This window comes from Gasterosteus aculeatus, chromosome 13 (genome assembly GCF_964276395.1).
Source record: "Gasterosteus aculeatus chromosome 13, fGasAcu3.hap1.1, whole genome shotgun sequence".
NCBI lineage: Eukaryota > Metazoa > Chordata > Actinopteri > Perciformes > Gasterosteidae > Gasterosteus > Gasterosteus aculeatus.
In genome coordinates this window covers 15,130,473-15,153,370 of record NC_135701.1, presented here as the reverse complement: position 1 = coordinate 15,153,370, position 22,898 = coordinate 15,130,473, and the positions used below count along the sequence as shown (strand labels likewise).

General features: G+C 42.6%; 3 protein-coding genes across 5 annotated transcripts; 2 read left to right on the top strand and 1 right to left on the bottom strand.

Moving 5' to 3' along the window:
- Positions 1 to 345: 345 nt before the first annotated feature.
- On the bottom strand, positions 346 to 14,551 carry rasal1a (RAS protein activator like 1a (GAP1 like)). Of its 3 annotated transcripts, none has more exons than XR_013452004.1 (21): positions 14,123 to 14,551; positions 13,865 to 13,921; positions 12,680 to 12,793; positions 12,265 to 12,326; positions 11,221 to 11,350; positions 10,547 to 10,628; positions 10,163 to 10,303; positions 9,912 to 10,003; positions 9,363 to 9,480; positions 9,088 to 9,241; positions 8,156 to 8,220; positions 7,921 to 8,033; positions 7,128 to 7,320; positions 6,888 to 7,025; positions 5,625 to 5,769; positions 4,911 to 5,083; positions 3,842 to 3,987; positions 3,359 to 3,494; positions 2,830 to 2,950; positions 2,600 to 2,676; positions 346 to 2,444 (listed from the first exon to the last, which is right to left on the bottom strand). XR_013452004.1 is itself a non-coding variant. In XM_040196680.2 (21 exons), exons 1-21 carry the CDS (start codon positions 14,185 to 14,187, stop codon positions 2,296 to 2,298), a joined length of 2,463 nt encoding a protein of 820 aa, XP_040052614.1. In that variant the 5' UTR covers positions 14,188 to 14,551; the 3' UTR covers positions 346 to 2,295. The 3 variants fall into 3 exon arrangements, 2 of the variants coding, with proteins under 2 accessions (XP_040052614.1, XP_077943001.1); XM_040196680.2 differs by having other exon boundaries at positions 3,850 to 3,987; XM_078086875.1 differs by having other exon boundaries at positions 3,850 to 3,945.
- Positions 14,552 to 14,668: 117 nt separating this feature from the next.
- Positions 14,669 to 16,810, top strand: dgcr6 (DiGeorge syndrome critical region gene 6). Its single transcript, XM_040196685.2, has 6 exons — positions 14,669 to 14,855; positions 14,937 to 15,048; positions 15,198 to 15,358; positions 15,467 to 15,567; positions 15,658 to 15,798; positions 15,950 to 16,810. Exons 2-6 carry the CDS (start codon positions 14,945 to 14,947, stop codon positions 16,025 to 16,027), a joined length of 585 nt encoding a protein of 194 aa, XP_040052619.1. The 5' UTR covers positions 14,669 to 14,855; positions 14,937 to 14,944; the 3' UTR covers positions 16,028 to 16,810.
- A 388-nt stretch (positions 16,811 to 17,198) lies between these two features.
- Positions 17,199 to 22,500, top strand: slc7a4 (solute carrier family 7 member 4). The gene is made up of 5 exons (XM_040196682.2): positions 17,199 to 17,379; positions 18,134 to 19,206; positions 19,312 to 20,018; positions 20,223 to 20,331; positions 21,200 to 22,500. The coding sequence occupies exons 2-5, from the start codon at positions 18,225 to 18,227 to the stop codon at positions 21,415 to 21,417; spliced, it is 2,016 nt and encodes a 671-aa protein (XP_040052616.1). The 5' UTR covers positions 17,199 to 17,379; positions 18,134 to 18,224; the 3' UTR covers positions 21,418 to 22,500.
- Positions 22,501 to 22,898: the final 398 nt, after the last annotated feature.

The window sequence follows — 22,898 nt, the reverse complement described above, 5'->3', positions numbered from 1 at the left end:
GGCTTTGGCTATACAATGTAAACAAGGTCATGGTTGTATATAGTACCTGTATATTATAGATAACAAGTCATTCAGGTTTCAATGTTATGCATATTTCTTTACTTTGCTGGTCAGATAAGTGGTTGAGGAATTTAAATGTCCAAAATGCATTTATAAATGTGCCCAAAAGCAAATTGTTATAATTATTGTAAGTTAGCAATTCAATCAATGCAATTAAATAGGTAAAAGTGTAAATCACCACTAAAACTATTTAAATATTTAAAATGTTGCAGTCACTTCAGCTCTGATCCTTTGCTGCTCCGTCAGTACTGTGAATGTGCAACTCTCAACAGAGATGAGAAGGGATCCAGATGGCTCAGTTTCAATTTATTTATGGAGCACATTGAAAAACAACAGAATTTGAAATAAGTGCTGTACAGTGGTAAAACAACAACCAAATACTATTTCAGATGGCTCACTCCTTAGCTACTTCCGTTGTCCACTTGGGGAAAAAACAAACATCTTTTTACCAAATAGGTTAAGTGTGTTGCTATAGATTTACTAGTTCAACATTTTAAAAGTTAATAATAAACATTATAGTAAAAAGGTAACTAATTTCCAAAAAAATCTGTTCAACCTGAATCAATATATTTTCTCTATATTTTTGAGCAGGCATGTTTATTTTGCACTTAAGTCAATTATATCAGAAATTACTTTTGTCAAATATTTAATTTACACCTAATATATTATTTATATAAGCCGTTATTTAATGTACACCATTCATTTACCAGAAAACATGCTCTGTCATGATAGAATATTTTGGCCATTAGCCATCTCCCAGCCTGAATTTGATCAGTAGCCAATGTCATCCGTTTATTATCATCTTGCATTTGTTCCCGCATATGAACGCATGTTCACACGCTTAATCAAGCCTAATAAATACTTGTTTTTAATGTACGGCCTTAGTTGCTGACAAGCACGCGAGACACCATGCCGCGTGCTGCGTAGCCAGCTAGCACGTTAGCAAGAGGGACAGAGTAGCGTTAGCAAGCTAGCTCATCGACGTAGCGTTACTTTTATCTGAAGTTAAACTTGGACAATAGAGAAGAAAAGTTTAACTTGTTAATCTTCAGCTCCGCATTAAGAAACAAAATTAACAATCCACTTGACACAAACCATTGAGGTGTATTTGCAAAATAAAGTACAAGCAGTAGTGTTTTTCTTTTTTCTCAGAATAAGAGCCCTTATTCAGGGAAGATCAAGTCCGCAAGTAACATCTGACAAATTTAGAAAATTGATTGTCATGTCTGGCATGTGTACCAAGTGTTGCCTTTAACAGGCAGGAAGGGTGACTACACCACTCATAAATATCCACAGTTTGTTCTCTCAAAGAGAAGTCAGAGTCCACAGAAGCTTGTAATGGAAACCGCTGCCACAGGAAGGACGGCCTATCGAGAGTATTTGGGAAATCACAGATCTGATCTCTCTTCCACTCACTTACCTTCTCTGTTGAAGTGCTTTATGGGAAATTAAAAACAAATTTGGCCGCTCTAACATCCTATGTCCTTGTGAGTACTGTGGCACCAAAATCTGAAGACACTGTAAACTTATCAAATGGGGACATCTCACATGATTGTTAGTTCTATTGATGTATGAACATAAAATATTACCATTATGACTTTAGGAATGGCTGCAATCAAATGCTAGGACTATTTAAATATGCAAATTACATCCAAAACCAAACGTTTAAGTGAACTGGTCATAGCACCGAACAAAAGCACATTGTTTTGTATAAAGAGACCAAAGCAACAAGAAAAATGAATATTATTTAGCTCATTGTACAGGCAGCGTTCTACTGTGGCATGTGCACTGGTACTTTCAACATGTCATGGTGCTATGACCTATAACGTTAACGTCACTGCTACAACGTGATCACGGCGATAAATTGCCTCAATTAAAAGCAAAACATTGATAAAAGCAATATCAAAACACCTTCAGGCACTGTAGATTACACTACAACAAGCGTTTTGTATAAAAATGTGTGCCCCTTGACTGAATTCCTGTACAGTATCTCAAAATATAAAAGCTTCTTTTCACAACAAGTCAATGCAGGCCATGCAAGAGATTGCTTGTTATCTACATAAAAGATGTAAAGTCAAATCATGCTTTAAAGCCCCTCTTTGTTGTCAAGGATCCTAATCTCTCCCCGGGCGCTGTTGAAGTTGGTGGCACTCAGAGGATACAAAAGATTCAAAGCGGCGGGATTCCATCAGCGTTTTACAGGATTTGGTAACGGGATCCGAGTCCATGGCGAGCCTAGGGATTCAGAATAACACTTGTGCCGTCCTCTTTTTCTCTGCGCTGGAAGGTGGCGTGGGCCTGCTCCAGATCCTCTATCACCGCCAGCAGCCGAGCAGCAACGCTCTGACCTGGCTTCATCAGCGCGTCGTAGCATTCGGCACCGTCTGTGAGGCAGGAGGTGTATATAAAAAGGTATATAAGTGCTATCCAACCCAAATGGAGGATAATGATGACAACACCGCAGTCTATCCTCATTGTCAAACATGCTGTACTTGCAGCATGTAGGAGATTTACAGTTTAAATGCGTCCACAGGCTCACCTGAGAGAACACTGTCAGTGTTTGGTTCTGTATTGCTGGATGTCTGATCAGCGTCTGGGATCTCTACGTATTTTTTCCTGCAATATGAATCAGAAATATGAATCTCATAAACAATGGTTGTTCTCCCATAGTGCTTTTGTGTGTTCCCGTGTTGCAGCATTGACCTCTAGTGTGCAGTAAATGAACTGCATCCTACCCGGTGACGATTGCACACGGTTTCCTCCACTGACCTAAGTTTGTCTCTGCCCTGGAGAAGCTGCTTGTAGATGGTCTGTGTTTCTACGTCGGGATCCAGCGGGTCGCTCCAGTCCCCCAGTGTCACAGCTGAGTGCGTTCTACTGCAGCCTGTAACTGAGAGCCAGCCTTTTATTGAACAGCGGCGCTCCGCTTCTCAACCTCACACAGGTGAACAAGAAAGATTTATTTTGCTCAAGACTGTACAAACTCATTCAATAGCCTAAAAATAATCAGACGTTGCTTTCAGACAGTCACTACGTGTAATTGGTCAGATAAAACTGCGATAGGATTCTCATAGGTTGTTCTCCACTGATGCAACGAAAACAGTAGCTACAAATTAAGGTTAAGGGTTTAATAATTAAACACAGATCACTACATTTGGAGCCATTCAAGTTGAACAAGAGTGAATGTGAGTTGTAGGTGTGATTTAAAAGTTGTTTACCGAGTTAATTTACATCCTGAGTCTCAATAGATGGATTTCAACGTTTGTGCAGCTATAAGAAGCAATGAAAGCAGGATTACCAGCACGGTCCACCTGCAAGCAGCAGGTCCATTTGCCACTGCGATGAGCCCCCGGGTGGAAAGAGGGCAGCATGCGCTCATTGTAGATGCTGACTTTTCTGATTGCTGACAGCCACTGGTTCAGCTCATTAACATTCTGCACAAATATACCATCAACCATTACACCATTTTGTGGTCTATTAAAGTCATTCTGAAATAAATGCAGGAAAAACACTGCTATACAACAGAGATCACTTAATTTTGTTAGAATTAATACAATAAATTGTATATTAAATATGTATTTATCAATTTGTTTAATTTATAGGGACAGCGCATGTTACTGTGGATCAGTATGAAAATATGTAAACAGGCTGGAGTTAGAAAGAATAATTGATAAATGATATTGCAGTTTGACTTGTCTGTATGTTAAATGTCAATAAAACAATTTTCGCAGCAGACTGAAAAAGGTCAAGAACTTAGTTGGTGACTAAGTGGTGTCGGTACCCAAGCACCTTGCACTGGATGTACATGGTGTGCAGCTGTCCATCGTTGTCCTGGGTGATGACCTGCATTACATTCTGCTGCTGAAAGGCATTTTCATCCACCCTCTCCACGGCACACACACAAAGAATAGGGATTGAGGAGCGCACCTGCAACAATTCAGCAACAACCCACAGCACCAATTAACACAATCATGCGGGCTGGTAAGGATGGATCAGTCTCTTGCCTTAGGCGTTTGCACTTAGGCTTAAGTGAGATAACATTTGATCACAGAGCAGATTAATGGAGCGGTGTCTTGTACAGAGATTCTTTGCACACGTTAGGCTTAGATCTTAGATCAGGGTGATCCGTGTGAGACCGGGACGAAGCGAAGATGAAATCGGCATCGCAGGGAAGGCCACTTTAAAGTGTAAATCAGCCACTTCCAGTGGGAGCTCGCTTCACTGAGACTGGAGTGCTCCAAAATTGAGGAAAGGGGCCGGCACATTGTCTGCAATCTGATTTGCAATGTTAGCATGAATATCCACAACCTACAATTACCCCTCGCCTTTATTCCAGTCACACAAAGCCGAGACTGGCTCAAAGAGAGAGCTTTTTACTGGGCTCTCGCTCTCTTTCTCTCTCTCCACATGGTAATATTACTAATGATGTCCTCACAAGGAGATCAACATGAATACAGTAAAGCGAGTGGGGAATGACTGAAATGTTTCCTCTTTCTATGAGCCGGTTTGCAAATGTAGACACGCTAATTAATTTCTCATTATGGGGCATATCAGCTGCTTATAATGGATGATTCACTTTAACGTGACTTTGACTCATTGTAAACCTATTTATTTTTGGCTTGTATACAAGACAAGAGAAATAAAAAAGGCATTTATCTGGCAGATTTCACTCGTGTTTTGGTCCAGATGTCACAGTTAAAGACATATTCAAGAAAAGTGCTAATCTAAATAGCAAAAAGATACAAACTTGAAACAATGGGTGGTTGTGGAAATGGCCTGTAAAGTAGATTATACATTTGTATGTACATACTGTACAGTATAGAGCTTTAACCTACTGGTTCAGTACTAACCTGCCAATCAGGCGTCTTGGCGTAGGACAGTGTCTCGCTGGTCAACCAGAAGTAGCGTTTCTTAAAGGCAAAGCGGGATAGCAGCTGTGGTCCCTCTGCCTTGTGTTTGTTGAGGTAACCCTCTTTAACTGTGACTGACGGCATGAATACAGCCCTCTGTGGCACCTCGGACACTGTGAAAGGACATTTCAGTGGTTTTTAAAAGGAGACGAAAGGGAACAATTTGCAAGGCACATGTTTTAGCTTGTTTAAGTCTTCTTTCATTTTACTTTGCCGGTACCTCAGCCTTCGTCATCACCCCCATAAAGGACAGCTTCAAAGAAGCACAACAAGTCCCCGTTTTCTATCCAACAAATCCACCTGAGTGGCATTAAATGTCAATGTGGCCTTGAAGTGAAAAGAGTAGGTGTGGTGTGCGGGAGGCGCCTGAAACATGATATATCACAGGGGGAAGAAGTTTCACAACAACAACCTTTCTGACACAGTAAGAACGCAGCCCAGAACACGTTGGGTAACCAGTGTAGCGTGTATCACTTCAGCTCCCCGCCCGCTCATTAATTATGTCATTTATTTATAGTCATAAATATTTCACCACTACAGTATTGTTTTTGCTTCATCCTGATGTCAGCTGCCCACTAACAGCCGGCCTGTGGCTGATTAGCCCAATAGCGCGACCTTCTTTTGAGGGTGTTTGTTCGCCATTGTCATCCTTACCAATGTCATGATCTATGTCAATCAACTTGTCCAGGAAGTCTTTGACAGAAGCCACACTGCGGAGGATGATGGGATGAAGAGGCGCCATCCACTGCTCCTTTCCGTGACCCAGCTGGAGGCCCAAGTTCCCGACGCTCTGCAATGCCTGGGGAACGTAGAGACACGGTTCACGCTCGACGTTCGCCTCCTCAGCACGCATCAAATCCCCCAGTACCCGACAGAACTCAGTGTGAGTGACTGCACGTCTCAAAGTCAGAGATCAAAAAGGGGTCCCTGAGGCCAAGCATGCTGGGAGGCCCTTTGTCCAGCCCACACCTGTCATAGGGCGAAGAGGAAGCCCCTCTCCACACCCCTCTCTGATGCTCGGCTTTGAACCGCAGTTTGGTCGTGGCACACACAGAGGTAAAAATAGCATGTTCTCTTTCTCTGTAGAGGACCCATGGCAACAGCACTTCAGCACCATGGACAGCAAACGCGGAACCCACACGGGGGACAACAAGTTTTCACTTTTCTTCTAAAATGACACCCGTTTCCAATGATATCGAGGGCGATTATGATAGCGTTTGTTGATAGGGTTTGTGATAGTTTATGACAGACCCTTTCTTTCAAAAATCCCAAGTGAGCTGTGTTATCTAACAGGTATCTTTATTGATAGTCAAAAGGGATTTTATTAGCTTTTTAAATTTTTTTATTTTACCCATTTCCACATGAATAAGGGTATTTACGTGGGTATATTGTTAACGCTTTGTGGCAAACAATGGTATGACACTACTACACACTTGCTGGAGTTGGTAAAGTAAAGTAATCCACTGGGAGATAAGATGGGTAGGATCTGGAGTTGCCACTAATTTCTAGTTCTTCAAAATAAATGAATTCCACCCTCCAGGACATAATAACAGTGTTTTACAAAAAGGGAACCTACACTTATAGGTATAGGAACAGTACTTTGTGTAATGATACAAAACCAAAAGTTACTTTAGACAGATTGCGCTGACTTTACAGAATTACCTTACAGCGTGAAAAGCAAGGAATAATTCAACACTAACCTGCTGTTATTGTACACTATTGCATTCAAAAGCACTGCTGCCTGCACACATAGTCTAAACATCCTACATTCCTGCTTTACATCTTGCAAAGACTTGCAAATTAAAATTCGTAAAGGTTGTCAGACAGCATGTGACCTTGCATCCTGTTAAGTGTGTAATGTCTGGATTAGGTTTGTCATCACATCGTGTGCACGTTTGTCTGCATTGTGAATCGTACCTTGGCCAGCAGCAGCAGCGTTCTGCTGGTACGTGTATCCGCGTGCTGATCCCTCAGCTGGAACAGTTTAGGTGTGAGGATTGCAGGAGCGAAAAAACGCAGGAAAAAGAAGCCACTGATGGCCAGATACTTTACATCCTGTAAAAATGATATCAACAGCTGTAGTGGTAACACAGAAATAAGACAATTTATCATTAGAAAATGTTGCTGTTTTTTCTTGTGTGTTTTGCTCAGACGGACCTCATGCTCGGGTTCAGCAAATTGCTCCTCTACTCTCTTGTGTAGCTGTTTGAAGGCCACTCTCATGACAGGAGGACACTGATCGACTGAGCCCACGATTGATTCGATGATGGTGGTTAAGTAGCTCTGCAGCATCTCCACGCTGCTGTCCCGCACCTCTGCCTCTGACACTGCACTTTTAAATGAGATTCGTCTTCCCAGACGAGAATAGATAGAGTAAATGCCTGAATCACTGTGTCAGGAACAATAGAGTATACACTGTCCTAAGATAAATCTCCAGCCATTTTGTGTAGTGATTACTCTAAAATATTGTCTACAATGCCTCTTACTATAAAACTGATAACCCTCTCTGTTCCTGATTATGTCATTACATGTGAGAGCAAGGCACTCGTTTGAGAGCTGAATTGAAGATGTCTGAAGAGATGTATAGACAACAACAAAGAAGTGGACGCCAGGCAAATCTACTGCAGACCGACAGCGCAATAGATCCTCGATGGACATCTCAGGGGGCTCATAGCTGTTGCCAAGCAACAGCCTTCCCCCTTTACACATTCCTTTTCTTTTTTTTTCATTTTCTCACATTGATGTCTCCCTCTCTGGGGTGAAGTGTAAAGGAAGTGGGCAATCTCCTGTGGCTGCTTTTTCCATTTGACCCTTTTGAAACACAGATTGTGAACTACGCACATGCACCCACAACCCCCACTTATCATTTGTGGCAATTTGGACAAGCACCTAAAGTAGATTTGGTACATTTTTAGGCGAGAAAAAAAAGAAAAAGCATGCTTAGTTTTACCTTGTACGGTTTAGATCAATCTTACATGGGTCCAGCTCAATATACTTCTTCTCATCGAAGATGCGGTTAATGATGGGCTTCAGCACCTCGTGGAGATAGAGCATGCCAACAGCCTGGCAGTAAAAGAACACCGTATGTTGAATACATCTTATTTTCATCTAGGATTCACAGGAGCGAGAGAAAATCAATAATTTACAATTAATGATCTAATAAAACAACATATACGTCAATGCACCTTCATGAACTGTTCCATGGCCTTGGAGGCAAGGGAGTTGGAGCGAAATAAAGTGTTTGGATCAGCTATGAGAGCAAAACAGAAGAGAGATGGATTAGGCTTTCGTAAAATTATAAGAGAATTTAATCTCCAAAGTGCTTTTGATATAAATAAGTGAATAACAAAACTGCTGATCGTGAACCACAACACGCCTGGCAGAGCAACCAGTTCCACCTGAGACCGAAGACCTACCACGCTGCAACTTGCTGCACTTAAGTCCTTCAAGGTGGAGATACAAAAACATCCACACTGACAGGACTTGGTTGCCAGGTCAAGTATTTTAGTTTGGAAGGACAGAACATGTGGAGAAATGTGTACAGAAATTGTTTTGTTTTCTTTACCCCTGCGTTCAATTTTAATGTCTGGCTGCTAGCGACATCTATTCCTGACCGAGCAGTTACTGTTCGGATCATGTGGAGTTGTCATGGTAACATAGGCACTATGCTTATTATCTCAAACTACACCAACCAAACCCGTCGACAAGAGCACAACTCTATTTACAGGGGGGGATGTTGTGTGGAAGCAAAAACATGACTAATACAGACAACAGAGAAGCCATGAAGAGAACAGAGGGTGAGTAAATAATTGGAATCGGGGTAGAAGACGTAGTGCCGTCTTTTGTCGGTCTTGAGCTGCCCACGCATAGAACACAAATGTTCAGAGACCTTGATGTCATATCACCGTTTAAATAGAAGCATCCCTCAGAAGGTTTATCTGACTAATACAAATGCTGACAAATAGAGATGTGTGTCTGTTATGTAAATCACAATTGTTACACGCTGACATTATCAAAGTTATATCTCTGCGCATTAAAACCGCTTCACTAGTCAAAGGTTTGGACAGGCAATGATCCAACATTTCAAACAGTTTTGATGTTGTCCCTTTAATCCTACCGGTGTGGTTGACCTCCCGCGTGTTGAGGTAATCCAGGAAGGGCACCACCAGGCCCTGGCCCAGGTAGATCTTCACCAGAGTCATGGCCACATCCTGTCGGCTCTCAACCGTGTTGACCTCCTCCAGCATGGTCAGAGCACTGCTATCCTCCACCTGGGGAGAGGAGACCTCGGGTCATGAATCACTGCCAACACGAACACGGTGGTCTTCCTGTTTCCAGAACACAGTGAGTCAAATGCAAATCCACTACTAAAATAACAACAGCGATCCTGACCTCTGTGGGGGAGATGACGGACTCCACCAGAAGGTGAATAAGAGGCTGATAGTACACAGACGGCAAGATGCGATCCTCCACCAAGCGCACCTTTAGACGCAGTGCTCCCAGCTTGCCACTGGCAAAGAAGGAAAATACCACAGAAACACAGTGACTCCTTGAGCCTTTCAGAGTTTTATAACCAGAGATTTCTAAAAAACAATATTGAGGTGTCCTTGCGGTCAAGAGGTAGTTTAACAGATTTTGTCTGTAGAGAATCACTGTTTTTTTCTTATTCTTTGGTGAAAGATGATATCTAACTCAGCACTTCAAACCTCTTATGTTGCCTTTTAGCTCTAATGTCATTTTGAACCTCTTTGTAACTCTATCTTTTGGTAGTTCACTCAGCTTTTTTTCTGTTCAAAAATTATCTCAAAGAACCGATGCTGTTAGAAATCTGGTGATACACCTGTGAAAGGTCATTTAAATGCAAGGAAGGAAACAAATTCCAAAAGGCTTGTCTTAATTATGCAAACACACAGAGTCAAGAAGCGCAGCCATAATCCTCACCCAGCATCAACCTCATCGTTCCCCAAGGGAAGCAAGCGAAACCAGCCCTCCAACGGAGGTGTCTTGTGCAAACAAGCAAAAGGGATTTCCACCTGTGGAAAGAAAGAATAAACAAGGATACAGTATCAGACGGGAAAAAGCACTTTTAACTGTATGCAGATTATGGTGGTTCCAAATGAATCATATGATGTTGTGATTAGACCATGAATTGTATAAAAACATGCCATACTACATCATTCTTGCATCCTTACCTTTCCCAGAAAGTCATTCTTTCCCACCATGTCCCAGTCCCAGACCTCCACAGTGACAGTTCCCTCCTCCCTCAGCTCCTCTGGATCTAACTCCAGCTCCAGGGTCTCCACCCAGTGAGGAAAACGAGTCTTCTTGATAATCTAAAACCCACGGTCGGGGTGTTAGCAGCTCCTAAAGCCTTACATGTGTACACCGAAATAAATGAAATAAAGTGACGGACAACCAAACAGCCATCAACTACAACAGCAGAACATATATATATATATATATATATATATATATATATATATATATATATATATATATATATATATATATATATATATATATATATATATATATATATGGCAGCCCAGAAACACGTGCACACAGATGGAGCTCACCGAGGTCTCCGCACTGTGGTTGTTGAAAATAACTCTTGTGAAAGGATCAGAGGTTCCAGAAATATCTCTTGGAGCCAAGTCTCTGTAGGCATCACCAGAACAAACAGCAGAGACAGACAGCAGAGCTGATCAAAACATCTCAAAAGCTCAACTCGTATTAGCAAAGAAAAACATCTATGACTTTTACACTCAACCTTATTCCACCCAACTTGGTTCACACTCATCTGAGCATGTTTAAATAACAGAGTGTCAAGCTCTGACTGACATGCTCATTAGTGCCCAGCCTGAGAGGGAGAGATTGTAGCCTGGGATGCACAGATGGGGCAGTGAGTGGTGCGATGGTGGCAGTATGACTCAGGAGAAGAGTGTGGAGGCGGGCGGGTTGATGCTGATTAGATTTTGGCACAGAAGCACTGGTGGTATTGCCAGGTTTTCAGCTACAGCGAAGTATCTTCTGATCAATGATCAGTAGAATTTTTTTAAATCTATATAGATATGTGGTATTTTTGCGACTACATTGACACATGCTTCCAGAGTAAACCTGCCGTTAGAGTAGCAGGCTTGAGAGGGGTAGGTAGTAAATGTAGTTGCTGTTCTCTGTTACCTCTGAATGAGAATGTGTTTTCCCTCACTGCAGTGGCAGATGCAGAGCTTAAAGCACACAGCGATGTTACCTGGCCTCAATAACTTGACATCGCAGGCTGATCTTCTCTGTATCTTTCAGTAGCTGCAGGCTCAGATGGATTTCTCCCTGGACTTCTTCATCAGGGTCGACCCTCGTCAGGTTCAGCCAGCTGTCCAGACCTGACCGTAGAGACACGGTTCATTAAAACAACGCTAAACTCAAGCATCGAACATTAAGAGAGAAGAATGCTTTATAGAATGCTTATAGACATTGTGCTTTTTGCTTTTGAGTAATAGCATTTTTTCAAACCAGTCTGTAATGCTGTCGAGTAGGTGAAGGCATGCAGGTAAATCATGTGATACTGTTTTGTCAGACATATCATATTCAATTGTATTCTGTTTTATTATTACACAAACATAAGCAACGGTCCAATGTCATGGACAGACTGGGAGAACATTTCTGTCACTATCTGACTCAGTGTATCTCCGTGTAGAAGTGAATCACACGAGTGAAGGACCCGCCAGGTGGCTCTGGGGATAGACGCGTCGGTATGCAGCCAACATTTCTGTCAAACACTGAGCGGTCTGATAAAACTGTAAGTTCATCTCCACGTATGATATTTAAAAATGCCGTATGTCTGACTCCGGGTGCATGTGGAGGAAAAAACTGTGACTCATTTTTCTGGGAGACGACACATTAAAATGGTTTGAAGCCATTTGAAATGCTTTGGTTGTTCACCTCATTTCACAGTGCTGCAGGCAAAAGGATGGTTTGTAATGCACAATGAAAAATAACTCAGTTCATGCAGACAAGCACACGCTTAGTTGTCGCAATACCACGTGCAGCTACGTGAATGATAATTTCACCGCCCGCGAGTTTGCACAGTTGAACTTGATTCTTAAATAAATGTAAGCGACTTACATGAAATGTGCGAGAGAGCACAGAGAAACATTCCCAGAGTCTGCGTCTAAAAAAGGCCCGTCTCTCACCCCCCCACTCCCACCTCCATCACTTAGACCTTCGGTCGTGGGAAGCCGTGTGTTTTTAACCTTTGACTTCGCACCCATCCTGGTACAGATTGGTTCACTCATACCTTTAGCTTGAGATCCGATGGCTTCCTTGCTCAGAGTTATCTTTCCGATAACATCATCGTGACTGTAGAAAGAAGGACCGATAACAGGAGATATTGTCAAATGGAAGCTACTTAAAATGCTATCAAAGTTGTTTATCTTGGTGGAGTTAAAGGAGGTGAATTTGAAGACGGACTGATCCGAGTGGTCACCAGAAGAGGAGAAAACAAAACACTAATCACTCAATCCTTGCGACCATTTGCCCGATGGTGTTTGTTTATCCCCCCAAAACATTTCAAAGTCCAAGTCGACTCATTCATCAGGCAAGTTAGGCAAACGGTCAAGGCTTCAAAGACAGTAAATCACATGGCAAACCCGGTCAAGAGCAAGCGGTTGTACATGGAATCGTTTTGATACGGCTACGTGTGACACTGTTACCCGATTGTGTCTTCGTCCATGACATGAAAGGAGAGTGAATGGAACCCCATCGGGAGGTGCAGTGTGTACTCTTCACCCCAGAAAGGACTGAGGTTCTTCCACACTGTTGCAGTCCTGAAAACAGAGGTTTCACACGTGTGCTTTTCAGACCTCATGCAGAAACACTTGACATGAATGTACGTATGCAAGAATAGAGACCAGTTGGACAATGGTAGGAGGCTGAATTTGTAATTAACCGCAGTATGACTTATGGAAGACGTAGGGCTGTGTATAGAACCTAAATCTGTCCATAGCCACAAAAACAGAAAGTTGGCACTGAATGTCTGGTCAGGTATTATTATTTAAACCACTACTTTGCCAATATCAGACCATCCAAACGAAAATTATTTTACAGAAACACTGTTTATCATTGACGGAGAGGTATTTACAGAAATCTATATTTCAGTGTCTAAATAGCAAACATAGAGCATACTGTTGATGGGTTTCAAAGGATTTAAAAGAATACTCTTTCTTTGGGAAAATTGAAACTGTACTAAATCAACCTGTTTTACAGACTGTGCTGTACCCACTATTTCCCAAACGCATCGTCCATTAACATCCCACCCGAGGAGTCAGTTGACAAGTCAAACTATCATTTAATTAGTGATGATCTGCACTAAATAGTTGTGCTGTTTTCTGTAACATGCCAGATGGAACAACAGCCATTGTAGTCAAACCATGTTTGTTCTTTAACACAGGAAATCTGGATTGGTGTCAAATTGCACCACCTGGAAATATCACACCATACTATAGTTGCAATTAAAAATAGCCTTTTATTTATTTGTATGAAATAATTTGTACGTGTCCCAATCAAACTAAGGAACACCTCTGAACAAGCTCCCAGCATTCTCCTTGGTTACACCAGGAGCTTACTGCAATAATTGATGCACCCTCTCCATGGTTACATGCGTTGTTTTAAAGGCCAGTATCGGGTTCTCTGCATAGGACGAGCCGTGCTGTGGGCACCACCACCCCGATCGTTCTAGTTTACTTGTGCAGAGTTGCGAAATGCAAATGTTCCAATTGTGATGACAGATGATGACTTAAGTTGTGGGCAATATACTTTCTTTGGCTATCTATTAGAATACACCTCCCATGCACATACAGTATATCGCAGATCTTCATTTATAATCAGTGACCACTCACCTGGCCACAACTTCATTGTCAACTTTTACAATGCAGTATGGATCACTGGTCCCAGAGCTTCAGATGAAAATAAGAAGAAGAAAATCCTCAATTAACATAACGTTAATTCCCTGGACACATCGTGGCAGAAATTGGTGTTTCAAATCTAGGTTGACTGTTCTCCGATCGAATCAAGCTGATGAACATAATAATCCGCGAGAAGGCTGTATTATCCACAGGACACCAGACAGAAACACATGCCGTTCAGTCATTACTTACACGTCTTTGGCCGGGAGGTTCCTGCCCTCGACAATTCGAAAATAAAGAGAGGTGTTTTTGGCCATTTTATTCGAGGACGCTATTAATCCAGTTTCTCCTGTTCCCACACGCTCTTATAAATAGTGCTCTTTCCCTCCGCACGTGAGTTTTCTTCATTTCACGCCACCTTCAGTCGCGTGACGCCGCCGCACAGCCCACCAGTAGCGCGCGTGCAGCCCAGTGGGTCCAGCGCGTGGAACACGGCGGGTCTCCAGTGCGGTGTGTCAGTCTTATATCTGCTCTTCTGTCACACGAGCCAAATGGATGAACCCGTCACAAACGTCCGATTTGTAATACGCACAATCACAAGAGCGCAATACATTATTCGTTGTCATATTTGACATTGCTCACTGTGTGTTTTTAATTTACGTTATTGCCTCTTTTGTGTGTGTGTGTGTGTGTGTGTGTGTGTGTGTGTGTGTGTGTGTGTGTGTGTGTGTGTGTGTGTGTGTGTGTGTGTTAATTTAAAATGCCCGTAAACGTATGGCGAAAGCCTGGTAAATCATGTTCTCCGGAGCTCCCCTTCTCTTATAAAATGCGCCACCTGGCGGACACGTGGCGCTGCTGCACGCTCCATTGCAGACAGGCGTATTGACGGACAGCCACTCGGGGTCCTTAAACCCACTGCAAACAAAACAATCACACTTCCCTCCAGTCAGGTTGGATTAATCGCCGTTATTGTCCTCAGATGCAGGTCAGTATTTTAAAACTGTTTAAACACGGAGGGATTAAATGCAGCTGACGTTAGCTCGTCTCAACGTGTTGCTCTTTGCAGTTAAGGAGATGGATGTTTATCCCGAAGTCCCCGACGGCGACTCCACCAAACACCAAGAAAGGCACTACTACTTGTTATCTGAGCTGCAGACCCTGGTCAAAGATTTGCCAAGGTAGCGGTTCCTCACTCTCAAGTCAAACCTTCCTTCATGGGAATCAAATGAACGGTCACTCAGGTGCATCCACCAATGGTCATGATGATTGTTTGTGGTATGTTTATTTATTTTGGGTGGGGGGGTGGTGGTGTTGTTTCTCTGATTAGCTCCTTCCAGCAGCGCCTGTCCTACAGCACGCTGGGTGACTTGGCCCTGGCACTCATCGACGGGACGGTGTACGAGATCGTGCAAGGACTCCTTGATATTCAACATCTCACCGAGAAGAACCTGTACAACCAGAGGCAAAAGCTGCACTGCGAACACCAGGGTTGGTGCTCTGCCCTCCTTTTTGGGGAAATGGACGTTCAAAGCAGGAATGCCTTTTAACTGCAGCTCCGAATCGAGATGTTTGACTGGTTATTACTCTTCTGTGCAGCACTCAAACAAGATCTCGCGCGGAAGCACAAAGATGCCGTGCAGTCGTGCAAGTCTCACAATCTTGCACTTCTGAAATCCAACCAACAAGCGGAGCAAGAGGTAAGCCGCAGAAATCTCAACCCCTGTGATCACTATGATTGTCGCAAGGTCCTTTTTGGTGTACTAATAGTTGTGTGTTGCTTTCATCAGTCTCTGGAGATGCGCGTGCGAGAGGAACAAAAAATGATGGATAAGAAGATTGTAGCAGAAATGGACCAAAAAGTAATAGACCAGCAGAACACCTTGGAGAAAGCGGGAGTCCCTGGATTTTTTATCACCACTAATCCTCAGGTGAACGCTTCCACCTGTCCAACTCACTGTGGTTTAAATGCGTACTAACACCACAACGGGTAGGGGAGTACCGAAAACGGGATCTTTGTGGTGCAGACAAATGCCCAGCAGATGGCAACACATGTCCTTACTAATTTCTGTGTTATTTCAGGAGCTGACAATGCAGATGAACGTACTTGAATTGATTCTCAAGCTTCAACAGAAAGAGTCACAATCTGGACTCCTTTGAGGAGGCCTAATTGTACCTGAAGAAGGGGAATGAAAATCCTGCAATAGCCACTGAGCGCATGTGCTCCTATTCCAGTCATAGTGAGATTCAAAAAGTGTTGTTTGACATTTGGCATTTGTTGTAATATTCACCATGAAAAACCAAAGGAGAAGGCTGATTTGTGAGTGTAAGAAGTGTGCCGTCTTTAGTAGAAGCAGGTGATGACAACATACATTATAGAGCACTTTGCTGACACGTCACAGGTGTGTTTTTCAAAAACGTTGAGCTACATTGTACATGTAGTTGAAGACCACGTTAAGGCTCCGTGAATTAAATTGTAGAAGATCGATATATTGCTGAAGGACACAGAGACTGTTGTTACTGGCACTAGTTCTTCATTAGGGCCTCCTGATACTTTTTATGGAAGTGTCATGAAAACATCATTGCTTATTTATATAAGTCATTTGTAAGTTGTAATTTCTTCCTTTCAAATATTTGTGCTACTTTTAATTGTATACACATTGTGTATGTTTTTTTCTTTTTATCTATTAGGTATGCCTTGTGTGGGTACTAAAGGTGTAAATTATATCTTTATCTAACCTTTGCATTTGTATTGCTTTTTTTTTCAAAATCATTTTTTAAAGTTTTACTACCCACATAAATGAGCAACAATGAAGAATTCAATCAAATATATGATATACCTATGAACAAAACCAGTTTGGATGGCAGTATTGAATATCTGTTGATTTTCCATTGGAGGAATATTTGTTTTTGTAAAAAAAAATATATTTAAGTCACTCAAAATGCTTTGTGTGAGTTTTTATATTTTTCTTTCATCTCTGTCCTGCACTGCATTTGAAATGATTTCACTAGGCGGCTCTTCACTCAACGACGAGCCAATGAAGCAGGCACCTGTTCGACAAACTATCGAAGACCCCCACCGGCATGAAACACGGTGATTCTGCACCTTGATTCTGAAGACAGACCCGGGATATGTTAGATTTTCTCGCATTGATTCTACGTTTTCTTATTATTGCATTCACTTTATTGACAGACGCCCAATTGTACATTAAACCGTTTGTACGTACATAGGCTGCTTCTCTTTAAGTAATCCCCACCCATGTTTAAATTCATGTGTCATTGCGCACGCGCCCATGTGACCTTTCTGCTGTAAAGTGGGAGGGGCGCAGCGGGGAAGCCCTCTGCGCTGAAGGCGACTGTGCCTTTAAGAAACAAGTCCACGCAGCGCACGAAGGGCTTTTTCTTTCTTTTTTCCCGTTGCTATTATTCCTCGCCGCGCCTTCGGCTCCATCACCAGACGATGCACATCTATCTCTGCGCCGGACCAAAATGACAGACCCTGAACAACCACGGTAAAAGCGACGCCCGCCTTTCTCGTTTTATTACGGACGTCTCTTTCTAAGGTGCTTCGATGCTAAATCACGATAAATGTCTCACCTGCTCGGGCGCGAATGATTGAAACGTCGCTCCGCGCGGATGAACGTGACGTTTCGGAGGTTTAGTGGAATAACGATCGTCTTTTTGCCTCCGTTTCCATTTTGTTGTAAATTATTAATTTGGCGTTTTAAAAAAAACATTTTATTCCCGTCGTCGTCCGTTCCCTCCACCGAACGGTATTTTTTTGTCATTGATATGTAGCCTACTGAAGATGAATAATCTGTGTGGGCTGATATTTCTAGAAGGGAATAAAGCGTTACGTAATTCTGGCGGAGGCGTCCCGCTGTCGCCATATGTCCACCGAGGGCAGGAATCGGATGCTGCACCGCCCAGACCGGGAGGTTGAAGACCGGGATCTCACTGATGAAAAGCTGGAGCACATTGTTTGCAGTTGAGGAAATGTTAAAAATGCTCCATTTTCCATCTCACTTCGTCACAACATGTTAAGCTTTCATCCTCGTGGCGGATGACGTGGACTGGCTACGGAGTGATGGATGCTAAGCGCAACACATGCAAGCCTCTTGATCCATCTAGAATATGAACGTGCATCCAGCTTAGCCGTCATGCACATGTATATAGTATGTTTAACACTTCAGACCATGTAACCTGCAGTAGTTTTTCCTCATGCATTTGTCAACGTTAGTCTATTTGTGCTCTTGTGTCTTGCAGGTCAGCCTGTTAAAAAAAAAGTAATGGATCCAGTGTGACCTTTTATTTTTTAACAACATCTCATCCTGCTGGCCTTTACAACTCGGTAGCTATGGAAACTTGTCCCAGAGGCTGCACCCCAGCGGTGCGCCTTTGTCAGAAACTGAACCGACTCAAGACACTGGATGATGACATGATGGCCACGTCGCTGAAACGCTGCCTCTCGACCCTGGACCTGACTCTGTTGGGGGTCGGTGGCATGGTGGGCTCTGGGCTCTACGTCCTGACGGGAACGGTGGCCAAAGACATTGTGGGGCCTGCTGTCATCGTATCCTTCATTATTGCGGGATTTGCCTCTCTGCTGGCTGCTTTTTGTTACGCAGAGTTTGGAGCGCGCATCCCCAAAACAGGATCGGCCTACATGTTTACTTACGTATCTGTGGGAGAGGTCTGGGCCTTTCTCATTGGTTGGAATGTGATTTTAGAGAACATGATCGGTGGCGCTGCTGTGGCCCGTGCCTGGAGTGGCTATCTGGACTCCATCTTTAACCACGCCATCCAGAACTTTACAGAGACACACATTATGCAGTGGAACGTGCCCTTCCTTGCCCATTACCCCGACGTCCTTGCGGCAGGCATTCTAGTAGTTGCCTCATTCTTTATTTCTTTTGGAGTTCAAGTGTCCTCCTACCTCAATCACATCTTCTCCACTATTAGCATGTGTGTCATCATTTTCATTCTGGTGTTTGGCTTCATTCTGGCTGAGCCGGTCAATTGGAGCAAGAAGGAAGGAGGTTTCGCACCTTTCGGGCTCTCCGGAATACTGGCGGGATCGGCCACATGCTTCTACGCATTTGTGGGCTTTGACGTGATTGCGTCTTCAAGTGAGGAGGCGAAGAACCCTCAGAAATCGGTTCCCATTGCCACTGCCATCTCCCTTGGATTGGCAGCTGCGGCTTACATCCTGGTCGCCACGGTGCTGACCCTAATGGTACCCTGGCACACGCTGGACCCCAACTCGGCTCTGGCGGATGCTTTCTTCCGCCGGGGTTACAGTTGGGCTGGAGTTATTGTGGCAATCGGTTCCATCTGTGGTGAGTGTCTACTTTCAAATTGGGAAGTGCAATTTAAATGTTTGTTGACGTGGTTATGCACGATACTGTTTTCTGATTCTGACTCTTTTTTTCTCCAAATTCCAGCCATGAACACTGTGCTGCTCTGTAATCTCTTCTCCCTCCCTCGGATTGTGTACGCCATGGCAGAGGATGGCTTGTTTTTCTCCATTTTCGCACGAGTCAACCCCATCACCAAAGTCCCTGTCAATGCCATATTGGTGTTTGGACTCCTCATGGCCACCATGGCTCTCGTCTTTGACCTGGAGGCACTGGTTCAGTTCTTGTCCATTGGCACCCTCCTGGCATACACCTTTGTGGCGGCGAGTGTTATTGTGCTGCGTTTCCAGCCTGACAAAACCAGCTCCAAGGGAACCGCTTCCACGTCGCCCAACCCTTCTGCCGGTCCGTCCGAGGCCCCCTCAGAGTCGCAGACCATAAACGAAGACAGCGGGGAGCTGAAGCAGTACGAGTCCTTCTCTGACAAACTCCAGTTGGTAGAGCGACAGGCCTCAACGGAGCACCGTGGGGTGGGACAGCTGAAGGCCTACTGGGAACCGTACCTGGGCAAGCTGCTGGGGCAGTGTGAGCCGGGCGAGGTGGTGGGTCACTGCGTGCTGACTGTAATAGTGAGCTCAGTCTCCCTCTGTGCGGTTGTAGAATTTGGTACCAAACAGCTACATCTGCCCGCCTGGAGCTTCATAATGCTGCTGGTGATTTTCAGCTTAGCTTATGTTCTCAGCCTGACACTCATCTGGTTACACGAGCCACAGACCAGCAGCAAAACATTCCAGGTGAGCTCCCTCATGGGCTTTGCAACTCTTACACGACCCTCTCAACTAAACTCGTGTTTGCTCAACTGCATTCACCGTCCTGTTAGAAACATATGTTTAAATTGTTAATCCCGGGGACATTTACTTATTAAAAGGCAATTGTCATCATCATAAAATCTACGTCAACTATGATTTGAGACTAATTCATGTGTTATTGTTGTGTAGGTACCCTTGGTTCCATTGACTCCAGCTGCCAGTATTCTCATTAATATATTCCTCATGATGAAGCTCAGCTACCTAACCTGGATTCGTTTCACCGTATGGATTGCTGTAGGTAAGAAGGCACCAGAACTCAGGCAGAAAACATACTGGCTGAAGAAAAACAAAAAAAATACTCTCCTTTTTTGTAAAATGCCTGGAAAACAAAATCGCAATTCAAATACACGTTCTTCTCAACTTTTACAATGGCATGCACAAACATTTCTTTACATTTTCTTAGTCTAAATTTGTTTGTATGAAGGGAGTATCATTTTTTTGATGCAAAATATTTTCATGTTGGTATTTTAGCATTTTTTTTCCCATTGTCTGTCGATCAAGCCCATGGTGTTTAAAGGCTTTAAGGGAGCAGACAAGGTTTTTCCTTTGGTCAACAACCCTGAGGAAGTGTAGATGGTTATCAAACGGTATTAGTGCCCTGTCATGGGGAAACATGGTTAGCTGCATCAGCTTAAGGCTTCTCAAATAAGCCGTTTTAAGAATAATGTCACATGCAGCAAGTTAATGGGAAGCGCACACATGGAATTTTACATTTGACAGGTCTTCAGTCTGCGCTCTCAGAACAGTTAAGGCTTACCGGCATGAAATAGCCAATGAAGAAGAAATGCAAAACGTGGGATTTCTACATTTGAAAGTTCAGGTGGAATTAAGTTTAGCTATCAATATTAGACCAAAGACTGAATGCAAATAAAATGTAATGAATGTACTGCATTTGTCTGACTAGAAAATACAAAGCCTGTTAATAATTTGATGACATTTGTCAACAAACACTATACAAAAAATAAATGGATTTCTTGATATTTTTCTAAAACCAAATAGCAATACAAAATTGAAACATCTTTCTCACCACACACCTGTGTGCAGCACTCTTTTCTTAATTTAGAGTCAATATGGTTATAATTGTTGTGTGTTTTTTACTTTCCCAGGTCTCTTAGTGTATTTTGGCTACGGAATCTGGCACAGCAAGGAGGGACTGCGGGCGCTGCAGCCCAAAGACATGGCCGCCCGCTACGTGGTGCTACCCAGCGGCAGCCTGGTAGAGACGGTGCAGTCCGTCCAGCCCGATGGACAACCGGACACCTCGACGCACCACGTCACCCCCTCTGCTGCCCCGACATCTGAGGAGTACGCAGGAAATAGATGATGTGTGACCAAAAGTCATTACTACGTCCCGGTAATGTCTGTTGTCTCCCACTCATGTGCTTCAGTGTCTCACTCTGGTTGGCGCGTGACTCGCCCGCCACAGTCTATACTCGTTGCTTTCCAAACGTAAGCAGGATGGGATGCACGCTCTCTGTCCTGTTGTGAAGCCTATTTGTATATCTTGTAATACTTGAATGTACACTAGGGAGCTTTATTACTGTCCTGTAAACTTCTAGCATCAAAGTTGTGTTTAATTCCTTTTTTTCTTGCCACATTGCCAGTTTGTAGACATTCACGTGGTTATGTTATATATATATGGTGCTTTCTTTGTGACAAGTGTGTAGTTAAAGGTGCAAAAGTGATATTCAGAGCATTAACAAAGCAACAAGGTCATGACCTCCCCTACCCCCCGCCCTGAGGTAAACCCTGTTTGCCTGGTTAGTACTGCCGTTCCCACGTTGAGAGCCGCGAGGAAGCAACAGACATGTTCTGAATTTTATATAGAGGGCCTTTAGGTACACACAGTGTCGATGATTTTTTTTTTTTTCTTCAAATGCTTGAAATAACACAGACCAGAAACTGGACAATAATTTAAAGCATATTAAGCAATCTTACATTGCATGTGTCAGTTTTTCAGCCAAGCAGAGGTATGCACAGTCTTTTGTGGGTTTACATGTTTGTCTTTTTCTCACAAACCTCAAGAGAAACTACAAACTCGTAATAATTTGGATTGTCTTCGTCCATCTTCTCCTTTTTGATACTCGTAGACTGCCCCAAGAAAATAGTTTATGGAAAATGATTTACTCCCATATTTGAAAATATGTACTCAATTTTCCATTATTGCTTTTTACATAGATCTCATTAGCTTTTGAGTTGTATTTGTCCTTTTTCAATGTCTGTGTTCTATGCTTTGCATGTGCATATGTTCTTCATTAGTCATTTGTGTTCACCTTTTTAGTGACAACACTTCAGTGCTTTAGTTAATGTCATACATGATGATCCCATGCCCTTGTCCAGCCCTTTATCAAATGTGTTAAAACAGCAGCCTCTTGCCCTGTCTCCTTGTTGGTATGAGATTAGAAAATGTATAGATTGAGCCTTTTATTTAACGGGATACCCCTGATTTATATATATATATATATATATATATTTATATAAAAATATATATATTTATATATATATATATACATTTATATAAATATATATATTTTTATATATATATATATAAATATATATATTTTTATATATATATTTATATATATATATAAAAATATATATATTTATATATATATATATATATATATATTTATATATATATATATATATATATATATATTTATATAAATATATATATATTTATATATATATATATAAAAATATATATATATATATATATAAAGTCAAGCACAAACCTTTTGAATGGTGATCTTCACACACAGGGTAGAGTATTGGCAGACAGGCAGACTTTTGTTTGGTTAAACC